General features: G+C 32.6%; 1 protein-coding gene across 3 annotated transcripts; it reads left to right on the top strand.

Annotated features, from left to right (window-relative positions):
- The first annotated feature begins 279 nt into the window (after positions 1 to 279).
- LOC131929808 (uncharacterized) lies at positions 280 to 12,123 on the top strand. Of its 3 annotated transcripts, none has more exons than XM_059286196.1 (11): positions 280 to 299; positions 6,545 to 6,832; positions 7,242 to 8,513; positions 8,617 to 8,731; positions 8,852 to 9,036; positions 9,176 to 9,268; positions 9,648 to 9,729; positions 9,978 to 10,148; positions 10,248 to 10,443; positions 10,740 to 10,864; positions 11,084 to 12,123. In XM_059286196.1, exons 2-11 carry the CDS (start codon positions 6,574 to 6,576, stop codon positions 11,463 to 11,465), a joined length of 2,880 nt encoding a protein of 959 aa, XP_059142179.1. In that variant the 5' UTR covers positions 280 to 299; positions 6,545 to 6,573; the 3' UTR covers positions 11,466 to 12,123. The 3 variants fall into 3 exon arrangements, with proteins under 3 accessions (XP_059142179.1, XP_059142180.1, XP_059142178.1); XM_059286197.1 differs by lacking the exon at positions 280 to 299 and adding an exon at positions 301 to 315; XM_059286195.1 differs by lacking the exon at positions 280 to 299 and having other exon boundaries at positions 5,677 to 6,832.
- Positions 12,124 to 13,579: the final 1,456 nt, after the last annotated feature.

The following is a 13,579-nucleotide window of genomic DNA, read 5'->3' as shown; positions in this document are numbered from 1 at the left end:
ATTATTATTATTTATTTACATTTAATTTATTATTGTTTATAAATTCAAGAATTATAAAGACTGAGATAAAGTATTGTTTTTTTATATACCAAGATCAATAATTTGTTTTAAAAAATCATTATTTATAAAGCGCAGCAAAACGCGATTACTGAAACACGACTTTACACTCAACAGTAAATTAAAAACTTGACTCGAAAGCGGAAATCACGATTAAAAATAGAATCTAGAGCTTGTCTAGATTTCTGTCAACTAAATCCAGTCAGTAAACAAGAATTGAGATAACTGTTGACATACGACATGTCATTAATTTAATATGTTGTTACTTAATAAGTTTACGCTAACATTTAATTAATTTTGAATACATTTACTTGAATTTAAGCCAATTTAACCGTAACGGGGTGGGGGGAAAGGAGGGGGATTTTTGTAAACATTTCGATTTCCGTTACTTCGCCAGACTGCACTACTCACTACTGCTGTTACTGTAACTGTTACAGTACAGTTGAGTTACTCAATGAGTACAGGCGTTACATAAACTACTTTTATACTTTACTACAGTTATGGTAATTTCACAATATTATAGCCTTGGCAAATATGGTAATCTATCGTTTTAGCGTAATCAATTCGGCCGTCACTCACTAGTAATGTAGGGATAAGGTAACTAATACATATGGCTTAAATATGAATAAATTTTTGCATATTCTACTTAAATACTAAAGGTAATTGAATATTAAACCACATTTAAGGGTTAAATCAATAAAAATGTCATGAAATTAAGGTTTAACAGCGATGTTCCAGATACTAAATTTGCTATTAAAAACAGCGGCCATCTTAAGAAATTATTATTTTGAGTCATTTCCCTTTAATTTCTATTTGTATGGAACTGTATTGATGTTTGCTATTAAATACGTTAGTCTTGTGTTTAAATACAAAGCATGCGTTTTTTTTATTCTGCCCTTTAAAAAATTTAATTGACTGACAATAAACATCTGTTCTAGAATTATTATTATGAGATGCAATTTTTATACATTAAGATACTCCCTTTTTTTAATAGAGCTACCACTACATATCTAATGTTTATTTAAATATTAGTTTGAGTTCATTCTTATTGTTTGTGTTATTGTTTGTTTGCTATTTTCATTTAATATGTTCATGCTTTTTTCCTTTAATTAGTGATTTAATCATAAATGACGTCCCGTTTTTTTGACCTCTCTTCACCTTAAACCCCCCCCCCCCCCCCCCCATTTTCGCCGTCATGAAATAGTCGTAATGTCGAAAATTACCTTTTTGCCCTGTCTATTAAAAAGTCAAGCCATAATTCTAACAAAAAAGAAATATTTTCAGCATTTTTGTATTAGGCGAAATACTTAACGTTTCACGTTTCTTACCCTCCCCCTTCCCGCGTAAAACGTCGTCTCAAAACCAGTTACTCCACCCCTTAAGTGTGCAATGTTATTTATGGTAGATGTCAAGTCCTTTATACATTTTGAATAACCTTTGTTGTCAAAATGTTGATACCAAATACCCAAAATGAGTTATATTATTTATATGGGGTTGTCCATAAACGATGTCACATATGCTATGCTAATATGACGTCAACTTACGCAGGGTGGTCGGGGGGGGGGATGTGTGACGTCTATTTTGGAATCTTCTATAAAGCTGTGCTCAATGAAAATGAGGAACATAAAGCGTTCATTTTCATGCATACCTTTGCCATAACGAATGATCATAACTATTGCATGCCTGTTGTCCTAAGCGGTGTTAAACAACCTCAGCACATCATCCCCGCCAAAAAAGGCCTGCCACTAAATGCCTACCGACGAAAATAGGGCGCACTATATTGACCCCAAATGAAATAACTTCTGACAACAAGGCTCAAATTAAGTAGCTCCTGGCAACAATATTCGACAAGAGTCCAAGACAATTATTGACTAGCAGGTAAAATGGGACAAATCGAAAATTTGTCGCCTCTGGGGGGGGGGGGGGCGTGACACCATTAAGTGCCGCACCGGGTGACACTCGACCTCGCTACGCCACTGAGCTAATGTAAAGCCACAGCTCAGTATTGGCTTAAATTTAACATAAAATAGTGTTAGCAGTGGACAGCCTCTAAGACTGTGCATTAGGAGTACGGCCGTCGGCAAAACGCCAGAGTCCGACGATATCTGAACATCAATTTTGTCTTTTATGAAGTGCGGAGCACCTTTAAGAGCTGAGCTTGGCCCCTGTTGACACCACCACTAGCGCCGCTTATGTCCACATATTAATCACACGTTTTGCGTGGAGCTTAATGGGAAAACGAAGTTTATAGGTGGGACCGGGAGCCTAAATGCATTTACCGAAGCCGCTGTGTCACGGGCATTTTAGAGCCGAACGTCTCAGGGCAGCATGTTGCAGAATTTAAAAGCACGTGAATTTGTATAGTAGAGGGAGAACATCATGTCACTGAAATAAATTAAACACCAATATAATTCACCGAACTAAAGTCATTTAGATCTATTCGTCAGGCTAAATGTTGCTAAAGCCTCATCGCCATAGTCATTTAGTGCCTGTTTCGATTTTTTTTAATTACGCGGTATCTCTTTCTTAAACATTAGCCTAATGACAAATGACGTCACGCGCGCCGCGAACTTTGTGACGTTGTGCTTAGTGGGGGATGAAACGGCGTGGTTGAGAAAAATGACGTATTTCTTTTTTTTTAACAGACGAATAAGTAATAGATTCTAATTTTCCTACGAACTGTAGGTTGATCTAGTTTTTTTTTTTCTAGAGGGAGATATCACTATATTGTGATGGGCGATTTATATATAATCTCAATATATTCTGGTCTACTACTATTCATACGGCAACTATTATACTCGTGAGGAGGACGGGAATCACTCTTATGTTCCGCAGACACTAATGGACACGAGCGAGAAAACTCTCAAAGGTATTTGAGAGGTGTATAAATTAGTTTAAAAATCAGGCACGGCGTAGTTACAATTAATATGGTTATAAAATCCTGTCTGTCTGGTTTTTTTCGGACTTTACTAAAGATTGGATGTATTTGATGTTTATAATATTTTCGGTAACTAAATAAAAATTTAAAAAAAAGCAAAAACAATTTGGTTTTCACGTGTAATGGCGACATAAACAATGGCATCCTGCTATTGGATAGGCCGCCATTGATTTTATTGTACACATTGTAAGCTAAAAATAGAAAACTAGGTCATGGGATTTTTAATTTGCATTGTGATTTAAAAACTTGATCTGCAAAGTTTTGTAAACAAATAGTTATCGATCACTAAGTTACTGTACAGCCAATCAATATTTGTCTTACGAAAGTGAAACATCCGGTTATAACTTAGGCTTGATGAAAATAAATAGAAATGTAGCCTTAAACTCAACAAATTATTTTCAAGTTCTCTGGATTTGCAACTTTTATAGCATTGATTCTAAAAATATAAAATTTGTAAATTAATTTTAGGCTTAAGTTTTTATTTTTTATTTTTTTTTACGGTCTAAATCTAAAAAGCACGTTTTTATTCCATGTCAACAATACTATGGAAGGAATCTCGTCAACTCGCTCGCCTCCATTAACAATGTCAACAACTTCGTTTATGAAATAACATGAACTTTATTAACTCACACTTATAGGTCATTTGCACAATATCAAAAACAAAATACGTCCGTCTTCTACTATATCTAACCCCCAACTAACTTCACTGCTGCGTCTTACGTCATCGGTACATTGTCGCACCATGCTCACGTCACACTCACGCCACACATATTTTATTGAACACGCGCATAATACTCTCGCACCAAATCGTCTACCGTCAAGTTCGTACCGTCCTTAGTAACCTCTACTCGTCTAATTCTATATATCTACGCTATGACATATATAGTGGGTGTTTTATTTTTTTTTTTGTATAATGGATGGTGGGGAGGGGTAAACATTGACTACTGAAGAAATCAAAAACTGATGACAGCAGAAGACAAAGAAAAAAAAAACATGTGGTATTCAAATGTAACTAATAAAAATTTGAACCTATTTTAAAAAACACAATAATCTTAATTTAGAAAAAGTGTAGGCCTAAGACTAATGTCTACAGACAAAATAAACAGCTAGGCTTAATTAAATGGGTCGCCCATAAATGACGTCATACTTTTCCCGACGATTGCCCTCTCACCCAATAGTTACTAAAAACAAGATAATGATTTAATATCATATCGCAGTTCTACTATACCCGAACCCTTAATCACAATTTCTAACGAAAACGAATATATTCTTCAGGTATGTATTTTAAACATCAAAATCAACACAATATACATACGAATAGACATTTTTATCAAGGGAAACTACTCTAAATTTTATTTGGAAAGATGGCCGCTGTTTTTTTCTACTAATATTTATCTCAAACACCTAGTTTAAAGTTAGTTTCATGTTATTTTAATTGTTTTGGTCACTGATTGTTATTTTAAATCAATTATCTGTGATATTTTGTAAAATTTGACTTAAATAAACTTATTTAAACAAATATATTCATCAGTTACCTCTCCCGCACATTACTATCTCAGCCGAATTGATTACGCTAAAACGATAGATTACCGCAAATATTCAGTTCAGTAATGTTTGTTGAGAACTATTTAATGGACACAAGCGAGAAAAGTCTCAAAGGTATTTGAGAGGTGTATAAATTAATTTAAAAAATCTTGCACGGCGTAGTTACACTTAATATGGTTATAAAATCCTGTCTGTCTGGTTTTTTTCGGACTTCACTAAAGATTGGACGTATTTGATGTTTTTAATATTTTCGGTAACTAAATAAAAATAAAAAAAAAAAGCAAAAACAATTTGGTTTTCACATGTAATGGCGACATAAACAATGGCATCCTGCTATTAGATAGGCCGACATAAAATTTTATTGTACACATTGTAAGCTAAAAATAGAAAACTAGGTCATGGGGTTTTAAATTTGCATTGTTATTTAAAAACTTGATCTGCAAAGTTTTGTAAACAAATAGTTATTGATCACTAAGTTACTGTACAGCCAATCAATATTTGTCTTACGAAAGTGAAACATCCGGTTATAACTTAGGCTTGATGAAAATAAATAGAAATGTAGCCTTAAACTCAACAAATTATTTTCAAGTTCTCTGGATTTGCAACTTTTATAGCATTTATTCTAAAAATATAAAATTTCTAAATTAATTTTAGGCTTAAGTTTTTATTTTTTTTTACGGTCTAAATCTAAAAAAGCACGTTTTTATTCCATGTCAACAACACTATGGAAGGAATCTCGTCAACACGCTTGTCTCCATTTTAAATCAGATTGTAGGGGGCCTAAAACTAAAATTCTAAAATATTTATTATGAATATTATTATTAGGGCCTAATGTTTTAACTGAGGCGATCTAGATCTAGTAGTTGACTAGAATCCTTCCATCATGACATGGATTAAAAACGTGCTTTTTTAGATTCTGTGATATATTTTTTGAAAACGCCACTTCTTAAAAAAAAGTCGTAATAATTTGTACTCAAAACTTTGTCGATACAATTTTTTAAGTCTCACCATTTTTTTGTCTTCAATTTCTGTGATAAATAAAAACATTGTTTTTGGCCTTTTTTTTAAAAAAATTTTGCTTAGTTACCTAAAATACTAAAACATCAATTACATCAAATCTTTAGTTAAGTCCAACAAAAATCAGTTGATTTTTATAACCAAATTTATTTTAATAACATCCTATTATATGATTTTAAAATGTGTAATGAGCTTTTCAAATAATTTCTAGACTATTTCATCAGATCTAGTAGATCTAAATATAAATAATAAATTCGAATGTAGTACTTAATGTTTTTTTTTAAGTTACAGAAATAACTATCAGAAGAATTGTGTCAACCAGATTCTAGACCTAGTTGCTAGGTCCCACCCCTGGGCCTAGTAAAAATTATATAGCAACATTAATTTGAAAAAACACTTAAAAATAATCAGCAATACAAAATGATTAGCTAAACAGTATTTGAAATGCAGTTAAATCAATCTATCCAAATTTTTAAATGTTCTGTGTAGAAAAAAGATGGTGCCAAAATAAAACATGGTTTACAGTTCTCCCAATGAATTCCAGAATTTCGTGACAGACTACGCCATTGTTTTACTGGGGTTTTTTTCTGCTATGCCGTTCCAGAATATTAACCAACACTATATTGTGAGACTACCACAGCTACCTTCTTACAAACAGCACAAATTTAAAAATTTATAGTTTGTAGGATGTCTTACAAAATTTGTAACTAAATTATTACTCAGTATAGATTGTTTAACTCTCTGCAACAAGCTGCCAGTAGGTTGAGGCCACACTGGGGCTTGTTCTGCCAGGGATTCAAACAGTCGACTCAAAAAATTTAACCAAATTGATAACTCATTTTATTAAGTTAATTCATAATTAAGACTAAGAAATTTTATTTTAAAATGTTCAACTTTTCGTACACATCAAATAATTATTAAGCTTTATTAGAATTCCTTACACTGCTGGCTCATTTGTAATTCATAATAGTTTTTCATCATATATAGATTAGAACATTTCATATCTTTTGGACATCATGAAAAATGCCTCGAACAGAAGTAATTGTTCAGTTAACTCGCAGCGGACAGTGATTGCCCCATCCAGTAGATTGGTCATAAGTAACATTGCAGCTAGTAGAAATGTTGACCATTTGTCTTGTACATTAGTTAACAGGCGTGTAGAAGGGAGAACTAAATTGGCATATGATGTTGATAGGACTGGAAATGATCATCGTTATGTTCTGCCCAGAAACAATGGAAACAATTTAGAACAGCGGATTGTTGTCCCTCCAAAGAGTAAATATTTAAATTTATTTTACACCCGTAGGAATCCGATTTAGTTAAACAAATGTATATCCACCTTTCTAAATAATTTTTTATTTTTGTAAAATATAAAACGAATATTTAACTATATATTATTTTATGTGATTCTAAAAATCCATCAACACACAGCTTGAAAAATTGTTGAGGTTTGGACAATATTTTTGTTAATTTATATTTTGTTAATTTGTAATCTGGACATCATAATTAACATAAATAATTTAATTATTACTATATTACAGTTGTATGTTTCCCAAACAATGTTTTTTAAATATTTGATGTGGTCTTAACGTTTCTGAAATGATCTCATTATGATTGCTTTTCCCTATCAGTTACAGTTATTTTTCTTTTATTTCTCTTTGTGAAATTAAATTTTTCCTTACAGGCCAAATCCAGCCCAAGATGTCTGAGACAAATCATACTACTAAGACTGACAATGTGATCCCACAGAAGTATTTAGACAGCCTAGAAGAAATGGAGCTCAAGATCCGTTACATGAAAAATGACATAGAATTCAAGCAAAGACAGTTACAAGCTAGAAATCAGACGAACAAACCTGTTGAGAAAAAATCTGAATCCGGCAGTCAGACGAAGAGTAAACTCAACCTGAAACAATTACCAGAAAGCCTAGAGGAAATGGAACTTAAGATTCGATACATGAAGAATGACATAGAATTTAAACAGAGTCAATTACAAGCTAGAAACCAAGCCCACAAAACAGGCAAAACTTCATATAATAAGCTCAAACTAGATGGGTCAACAGATAATTGGGATAAGATAAAATCTAAATTGTTAAAAACAGCTACTGATACAGACGTAGTATGCAGTAGTAATTCAGCTTTATCTGCTGGTTCTTCATTTACTGGCTCTAGCCTAACCAGTGCAAGAAAACAAATAGACATTTTCAAAGGACAAGATCCAGCTCATCTAAACAAGAATCAGTCATACCATTCACCGACCAAAACGACAGCTATTTATAACCCAATGACCAATAGAACGTTACCTCATAAGCTATCTGAATCCACAAAACAAACAACTGCAAACAAACACAACTTTTCTTTTGCTCAGCAGAGCCCTAGTCGATTTAAATTTGTTAAAAAGACCAGTACCCCAAAAGAAAAAAGTACCAGCGAATCTTCAAATGTGAAAGACAGTATTTTACCTGCTCCAGGAATGGCCCAGTCAACTCCATCAAAGAAACACCAACTGGCTGTGACGAGAAGAACTCCAACTTTAAATATACAAAGCGCAGCTAAACTAGTCAGTAAATATAAACTAAAGAGGCTCTCCCCCACATCTGCCTCAAAAATTAACCCACATTTTTATCACAACCCCAGAAAAATCTTTGATGATTTCGGCACTGTCAAAGGTCACTCTGCTAAACTTAGTCTTTCACAGAATGTACATAAACGTAGCCAAAGCAGCTTTTTCCTCAATGTTTCAAAAGAAAGTCTCAACACAGAGAATGTCAATAGTAAAATGAAGATAGATAAAAGATCTGTGAAAACAAAAGCTGTGCTGCCACAGAATAAACTACTATATAAACTAGACAGACGAAATAAAACAAATAACATCCTCAAACAGGAATCAGCAACTTTTGGCCTAAATGAACGCATGTCTACACGGCATAAGTGGTCAAAGATTCCTACACCTATTGGTAAGGTTGTCTTTAATTACTTTGTTCTTTTTAGACCTGAAGTAAAAGTTTAATTTCAGCCAATATTTTTCTGTACGCTAGAAAGTTTTGTTTACTATTGTAGGACTGAGGTCACAGTTTAAATGGTCCAGAACTAATCTTCAATACCTTAATTTACAAAAACTTTACTGGAAACAGAGGTTTAAACATGGGTATATTAGATCCTCCAGATTTACAAGGTAAGACATTTTTTTATTGTTTATAACATTTTGAATCATATAATAAAATAAATTATTTGAATAAATAATAAAACTACCTACTACTATTTATGGTTATAATGATTTCTAAATGCTTTTAAGTGTCAGAAATAGCAGAAACACTTGGAGGCCTTATAAAACCAGCAAGCCAAATCTGATCCGTATTGATGATGTTCTCTACCAGTCTAATGGCAGGAAACTTACTGTAGCAAGGAGAAACGTTCTCAGTCCATCTTCCAGACTTTGGAAATTTCCTTTTGAGAAGATCAATTCCCCCTGTGAGAAAAGTTAGTAATTTTAAAAATTTATTTTGTCATATTTGAAAATTATTCTTTTAACTTATTCCTTTGGCCACATCTTACTAAGATAGTGTGCAGCGCCCAACACTAAACTATTAGCTGTTTCTCTTTGTTTATTTTTGTTTAGATTGGAGAAGGCAAAAGATGAAACTTATTTCATTACGAGGTATACATTTCAATATTGATGCAAGAGGCAAGAAACTTTGCCGAACTGAAAAAGGTAATTTAAATTTAAGAAAGTACTGTAACAGTTTGTTTTAGAGCTTCCAACATGGTAAGTCAACATTTAGAAAAAAAATGTTCTAAACATAAGTATATAAATACAAGCCTTCAGTAATCTTGGCTATTTCTATGTTTCAAATAAACTATTAGTCTTAAACTTATTGGATTACGATTTTGTAATCTACTATAGTTTATTTTCATTCATGTTTTAAAATTCGAATTTTGTCAAATAAAATGGGAATTGGAGGGGTAATTGATCTGAGTGTAATTCACAGGAAGGTTGTATTTTAAATTAACTTTTAAAACTCTCTTTTTAAGTAACATGTTTGGTTGATTCTTTTATAGAATTTTATATTCTGAATATTTACATTTAATAGTATTGGATGAAGTGAAGCATGATGGGATTAAACAAGAAGCACTAGCGCAAATAGTGGGGGAGCATACAAGACTTGCAGCCAGGTAATAAAGTCACATTTGAGCAATATTTACAGTTTATGTGGTAAAGGTTATCGTTTATTAATAAGAAGAATAATTGTTGATTCCTCTCAGAGTGCTCACAGATTGATGATGATTGAAGAAGGTTTAAATTATGCTATGCTACAACACATTTATATTCATCAATAGAACTTAGTTTGATCAGAAAACAAAAGCTACGACAAAACAGTTAGGGTAGATAAGCTGAATTATTAAAAATGTTTATTCCCCAGCCGAGTTCTTCACAGAAGTATTGTCATAGCAGCTGCCAAATTCAAAAAGGACAACCAAAAATCTAAAAGGAGCAAACAGTATTGTATCTTTTTTGGTCGGTTTGGCAAGTGTTCCAGGGGAGATAACTGTCCTTACATTCATGACCCAAACAAAGTTGCCATGTGCACAAGGTAAAGTGGTTATAGTAGTTATACCTTTTGATAATATCAGTTAAAAACAATATTTATTATAAGATTTGTAACAAATTGTTAATTTTTCTTTTCCCTCAGATTTTTGCGTGGAAAGTGTAATGTTACCAACTGTGCCTTTTCCCACAAGGCATCTGTTGAGAAAATGCCAGTGTGCCTGTTTTACCTGCGAGGAGCGTGCTCAAGGGAATCTTGTCCTTACCTTCACGTCAAGCTTAACCCCTCTGCACCTGTTTGCAGAGATTTTCTTAATGGTTTTTGTGTTCTTGGAGATAAGGTAAGGTCTAATATGTCTTCAAAAATCTACTTGGCATTCGATAGTAATATGTATACTACAGCGGCCTAGTCATGCAGCAGATATTAAATAACTTTTTATTAATGCCTATGGATTATTTAGTATGGTGTTAAAACTTCATTCTTTTACTTTAATTTAAATTTTGTTATGAACACAGGATATCAAGAAATGGTACCCTTAAACTTAAAAGTTTTGTGGTCAAATTTCAGATGTTCATTATCTAAGTAAAATATTAATTTGTTAATTATTATTGTGGGCTACTTTTTCTCTTCTACCAGTGTAAAAAGCTGCACTCGTTTGTCTGTCCATTGTTTGCTGACACTGGGAAATGTATCCGTGGTGATAAATGTGGAATGTTGCACCGGAAGCGGAAACAAGAAGAGAATGTACGCTATGGACAAATGTAAGATTTGTTATGTACTTAAAGTTGAAGCGTTTCAAATAAAGAATAATTAAAACATACCATTTAAATAAAGTTTTAAGGTATTTTATACAACCTATATTTTAAAGTAAGGTTTACTTTACTTATTTCTGGTATTGTAAAAAATAGATTTGTTTCTAAATTAAATTTTAGTGAACTGTTTTTTTTTTAGAATGTATTTGTTTGTTTATTTTTTTACAGTAAAAGGTTGAAATCATGCCATGACAAGGTAGGTCAACCCCCAAATGTTGCCAGGGAACCCCCTGCAATTGAGACTGTGACTTCTGCCCCTTTGACATCACAACCAGTTTTTATTTCGCTGCGGTCCAGGGAAACAAACGACGTGAAGCCCTCGGAGACCACAGAGTCAGTTCGGATAAGACCAATGTTTTTATCTGGTTCACCATCAGATATTACAGCCAGTTGCAGCAATAATGATATTGAAAATGTTAACACTGATGATAAAATCTACCTCTCCGTGTCATCTCCACCAGATGCTAATAATTCAGTGATGACAGACAGTATAAGTGAAGAACCTATAAAGGACGTACAGTTTAAGATCACTCCATCATTTATGCCTTAAAAATTTTGATTGAATTTTTATGAACTACTTATACAGCACTTGATAAAAATTTTATCTAGTTGAAATGTTTTTAAAAGTATCAACAACCTCACAAACTAAACAAGGTATATTTAGTGACAACAATTTAGAATTGAAATGTCATTTTGTTTACTTCTGAACTTTGTTGATATGCTTTTTGAGACTTTTTTTAAATTTAGAAATGGACACACTTCAGTGCAGCTTCTAGTATTTTAAAATTGTGATTTTAAAGTGTTTATAAACTTATAACATCAACTGGGGAAAAAAATATTTTTTCTTGCCTTGCCAGTACTTGCTTACCATTTTTCATTTTTTGCTCCATTCAGTGTAGAGTTGGTGCCATTTTATTGCAATGTGATATTAGTTTAAAGTTTTTAAAAACTTTACAGTTAAAATACAACCAAAAACCAAAGAACTGCATTTACCTTATAGTAGTTATAGGACAGTACATAAGTAGAGTTTCATTTTTGTTTTAAATTTGGCGCTAATTTGTAAATTAGAACTAACTTTTTAATGAAACATAAAACTAACATAATGATCTGAGAGAAGATAAATGTTTATTAAAAAATGTATTTACATTTACATTTTTTTTTTCAAGTACAGTAATGCCTCAAGAAAATACTCGTCACATTCCTAAAAATATTTTATTTAAAATTGTTGCAGTGAGTGAATGAAATTATACCTGATAACATTTCAGATTGTGCAGAAACATTTGTTTGTTTACAGAAATGCTAACTACAAGAAATACACCGTAAACACATGTAATTTGCACTACTGTCTGGCTTTTATTACCAATGTATGCATGAGTAAAAACTAAGAAAGATATTTTGACTTAACACACCTGATTTATGAAACGTATTGAGCATTTTTCCACTTGTACAAGTACTACTACTAGGCAGCCTGTTTGTAAAAAAACAAATATCTATAAATATTTTTTTTTTATTTTAATCTCTGTAATTAATATTGCAAAAGTTTTTTTTAGCAACATGGGTCACCTGTAGATCAACCAAGGCTAACAGCAAGGTAAGTACCATATACATTTTTAAAAATGTTTTTTTTATTAAAAGAATATTTGAGAACTAATGGAGTTTTTTTGTTCTTTAACTATTAATTCTGTTTGTTGTTGTTTCTGTATTTTTTAATGAAAGTTTACAATCAGTGTAACTGTAAACTTACACAATTGTTTATGAAAAAGTTGTTTTACTAATAATTATTATAAATGAACAACTGCAGGGGGGGGGGGATAAAACAGTAATAGCAAGAGAAAAGGATTAACATGAGCGAACATTTTATAAAAACTTAATATTGTTGAAAAACTTAGTATTTTGTTTTTTAAATTCCTGTTGGCATAAAGAGATGATAGATGAAGTAGAGTTGAAGTTTGTCCGCTACCACCCCAATATGCCTTATAATATTTACATTATCATTGTGACATAATGGTCACTAGGGTCCTGGATGGTTTAGAGCCAAGGATCCCCTTCAAGTTTTAATATAACACATATCCACCTGATTTGGCAACTACTCTATGACTGGCTCACACCAGGTTCATCCCAGGCTGACGAGGTGAATGACCACACATTGTCCCACTGACCACCAGAGTATATAAAACAAATAAGTTTTGTTTTTTGTTGCTTTTTTTTTTTGTTAAAACGTGGTTAGAGATGCACTGCATTCAAAGGTCAGTCTATGGAAATGCTATAATGGAGACATTTCAAGATGTGCATGTTGGTTAAATTCTTACTTTCGACGGCTTGATTTAGTGAATTGAGTGACTTAACGTAACTGAGAAACACTGTTGTGCACACGACCACCACTTTCTCCCATCTCTATAGAGTACAACATTGTGTGTTGTCCAGGCACACGCTTGGTCACTTGTGTGCCTACGTAACTGACTGTACAACTAAATGGCAGAATGTTTTATCTATTATAATTTCTTAACAGTATTTTTCCCCATTTGCAATGGAGGGGGGGGGGGGGGGGCATTTTCGTTGCTTTAATTTTTTTTATCTACTCAACTGTTATCGGTACATTACATGTGTAGGTAGTGTTGTTTATTTCGAATGTAAAGGTGCATATAGCCTATTTAACTAATTAGG

Source organism: Physella acuta, unplaced genomic scaffold (genome assembly GCF_028476545.2).
Source record: "Physella acuta isolate Inbredline_101_S28 unplaced genomic scaffold, ASM2847654v3 ptg001679l, whole genome shotgun sequence".
Taxonomy (NCBI): Eukaryota; Metazoa; Mollusca; class Gastropoda; family Physidae; genus Physella; species Physella acuta.
The sequence above is the reverse complement of the archived record's forward strand: the minus strand, read 5'-3'. Positions and strand labels throughout refer to the sequence as shown.

Bases quoted from the DNA above. Each gene is read 5' to 3' on its own strand.
- LOC131929808 (XM_059286196.1), top strand. From the start codon at position 6,574: ATGAAAAATGCCTCGAACAGAAGTAATTGTTCAGTTAACTCGCAGCGG. The intron at 9,269-9,647 runs GTAATTTAAATT...TACATTTAATAG, and splicing joins ACTTTGCCGAACTGAAAAAG to TATTGGATGAAGTGAAGCAT. The intron at 10,865-11,083 runs GTAAGATTTGTT...ATTTTTTTACAG, and splicing joins AATGTACGCTATGGACAAAT to TAAAAGGTTGAAATCATGCC.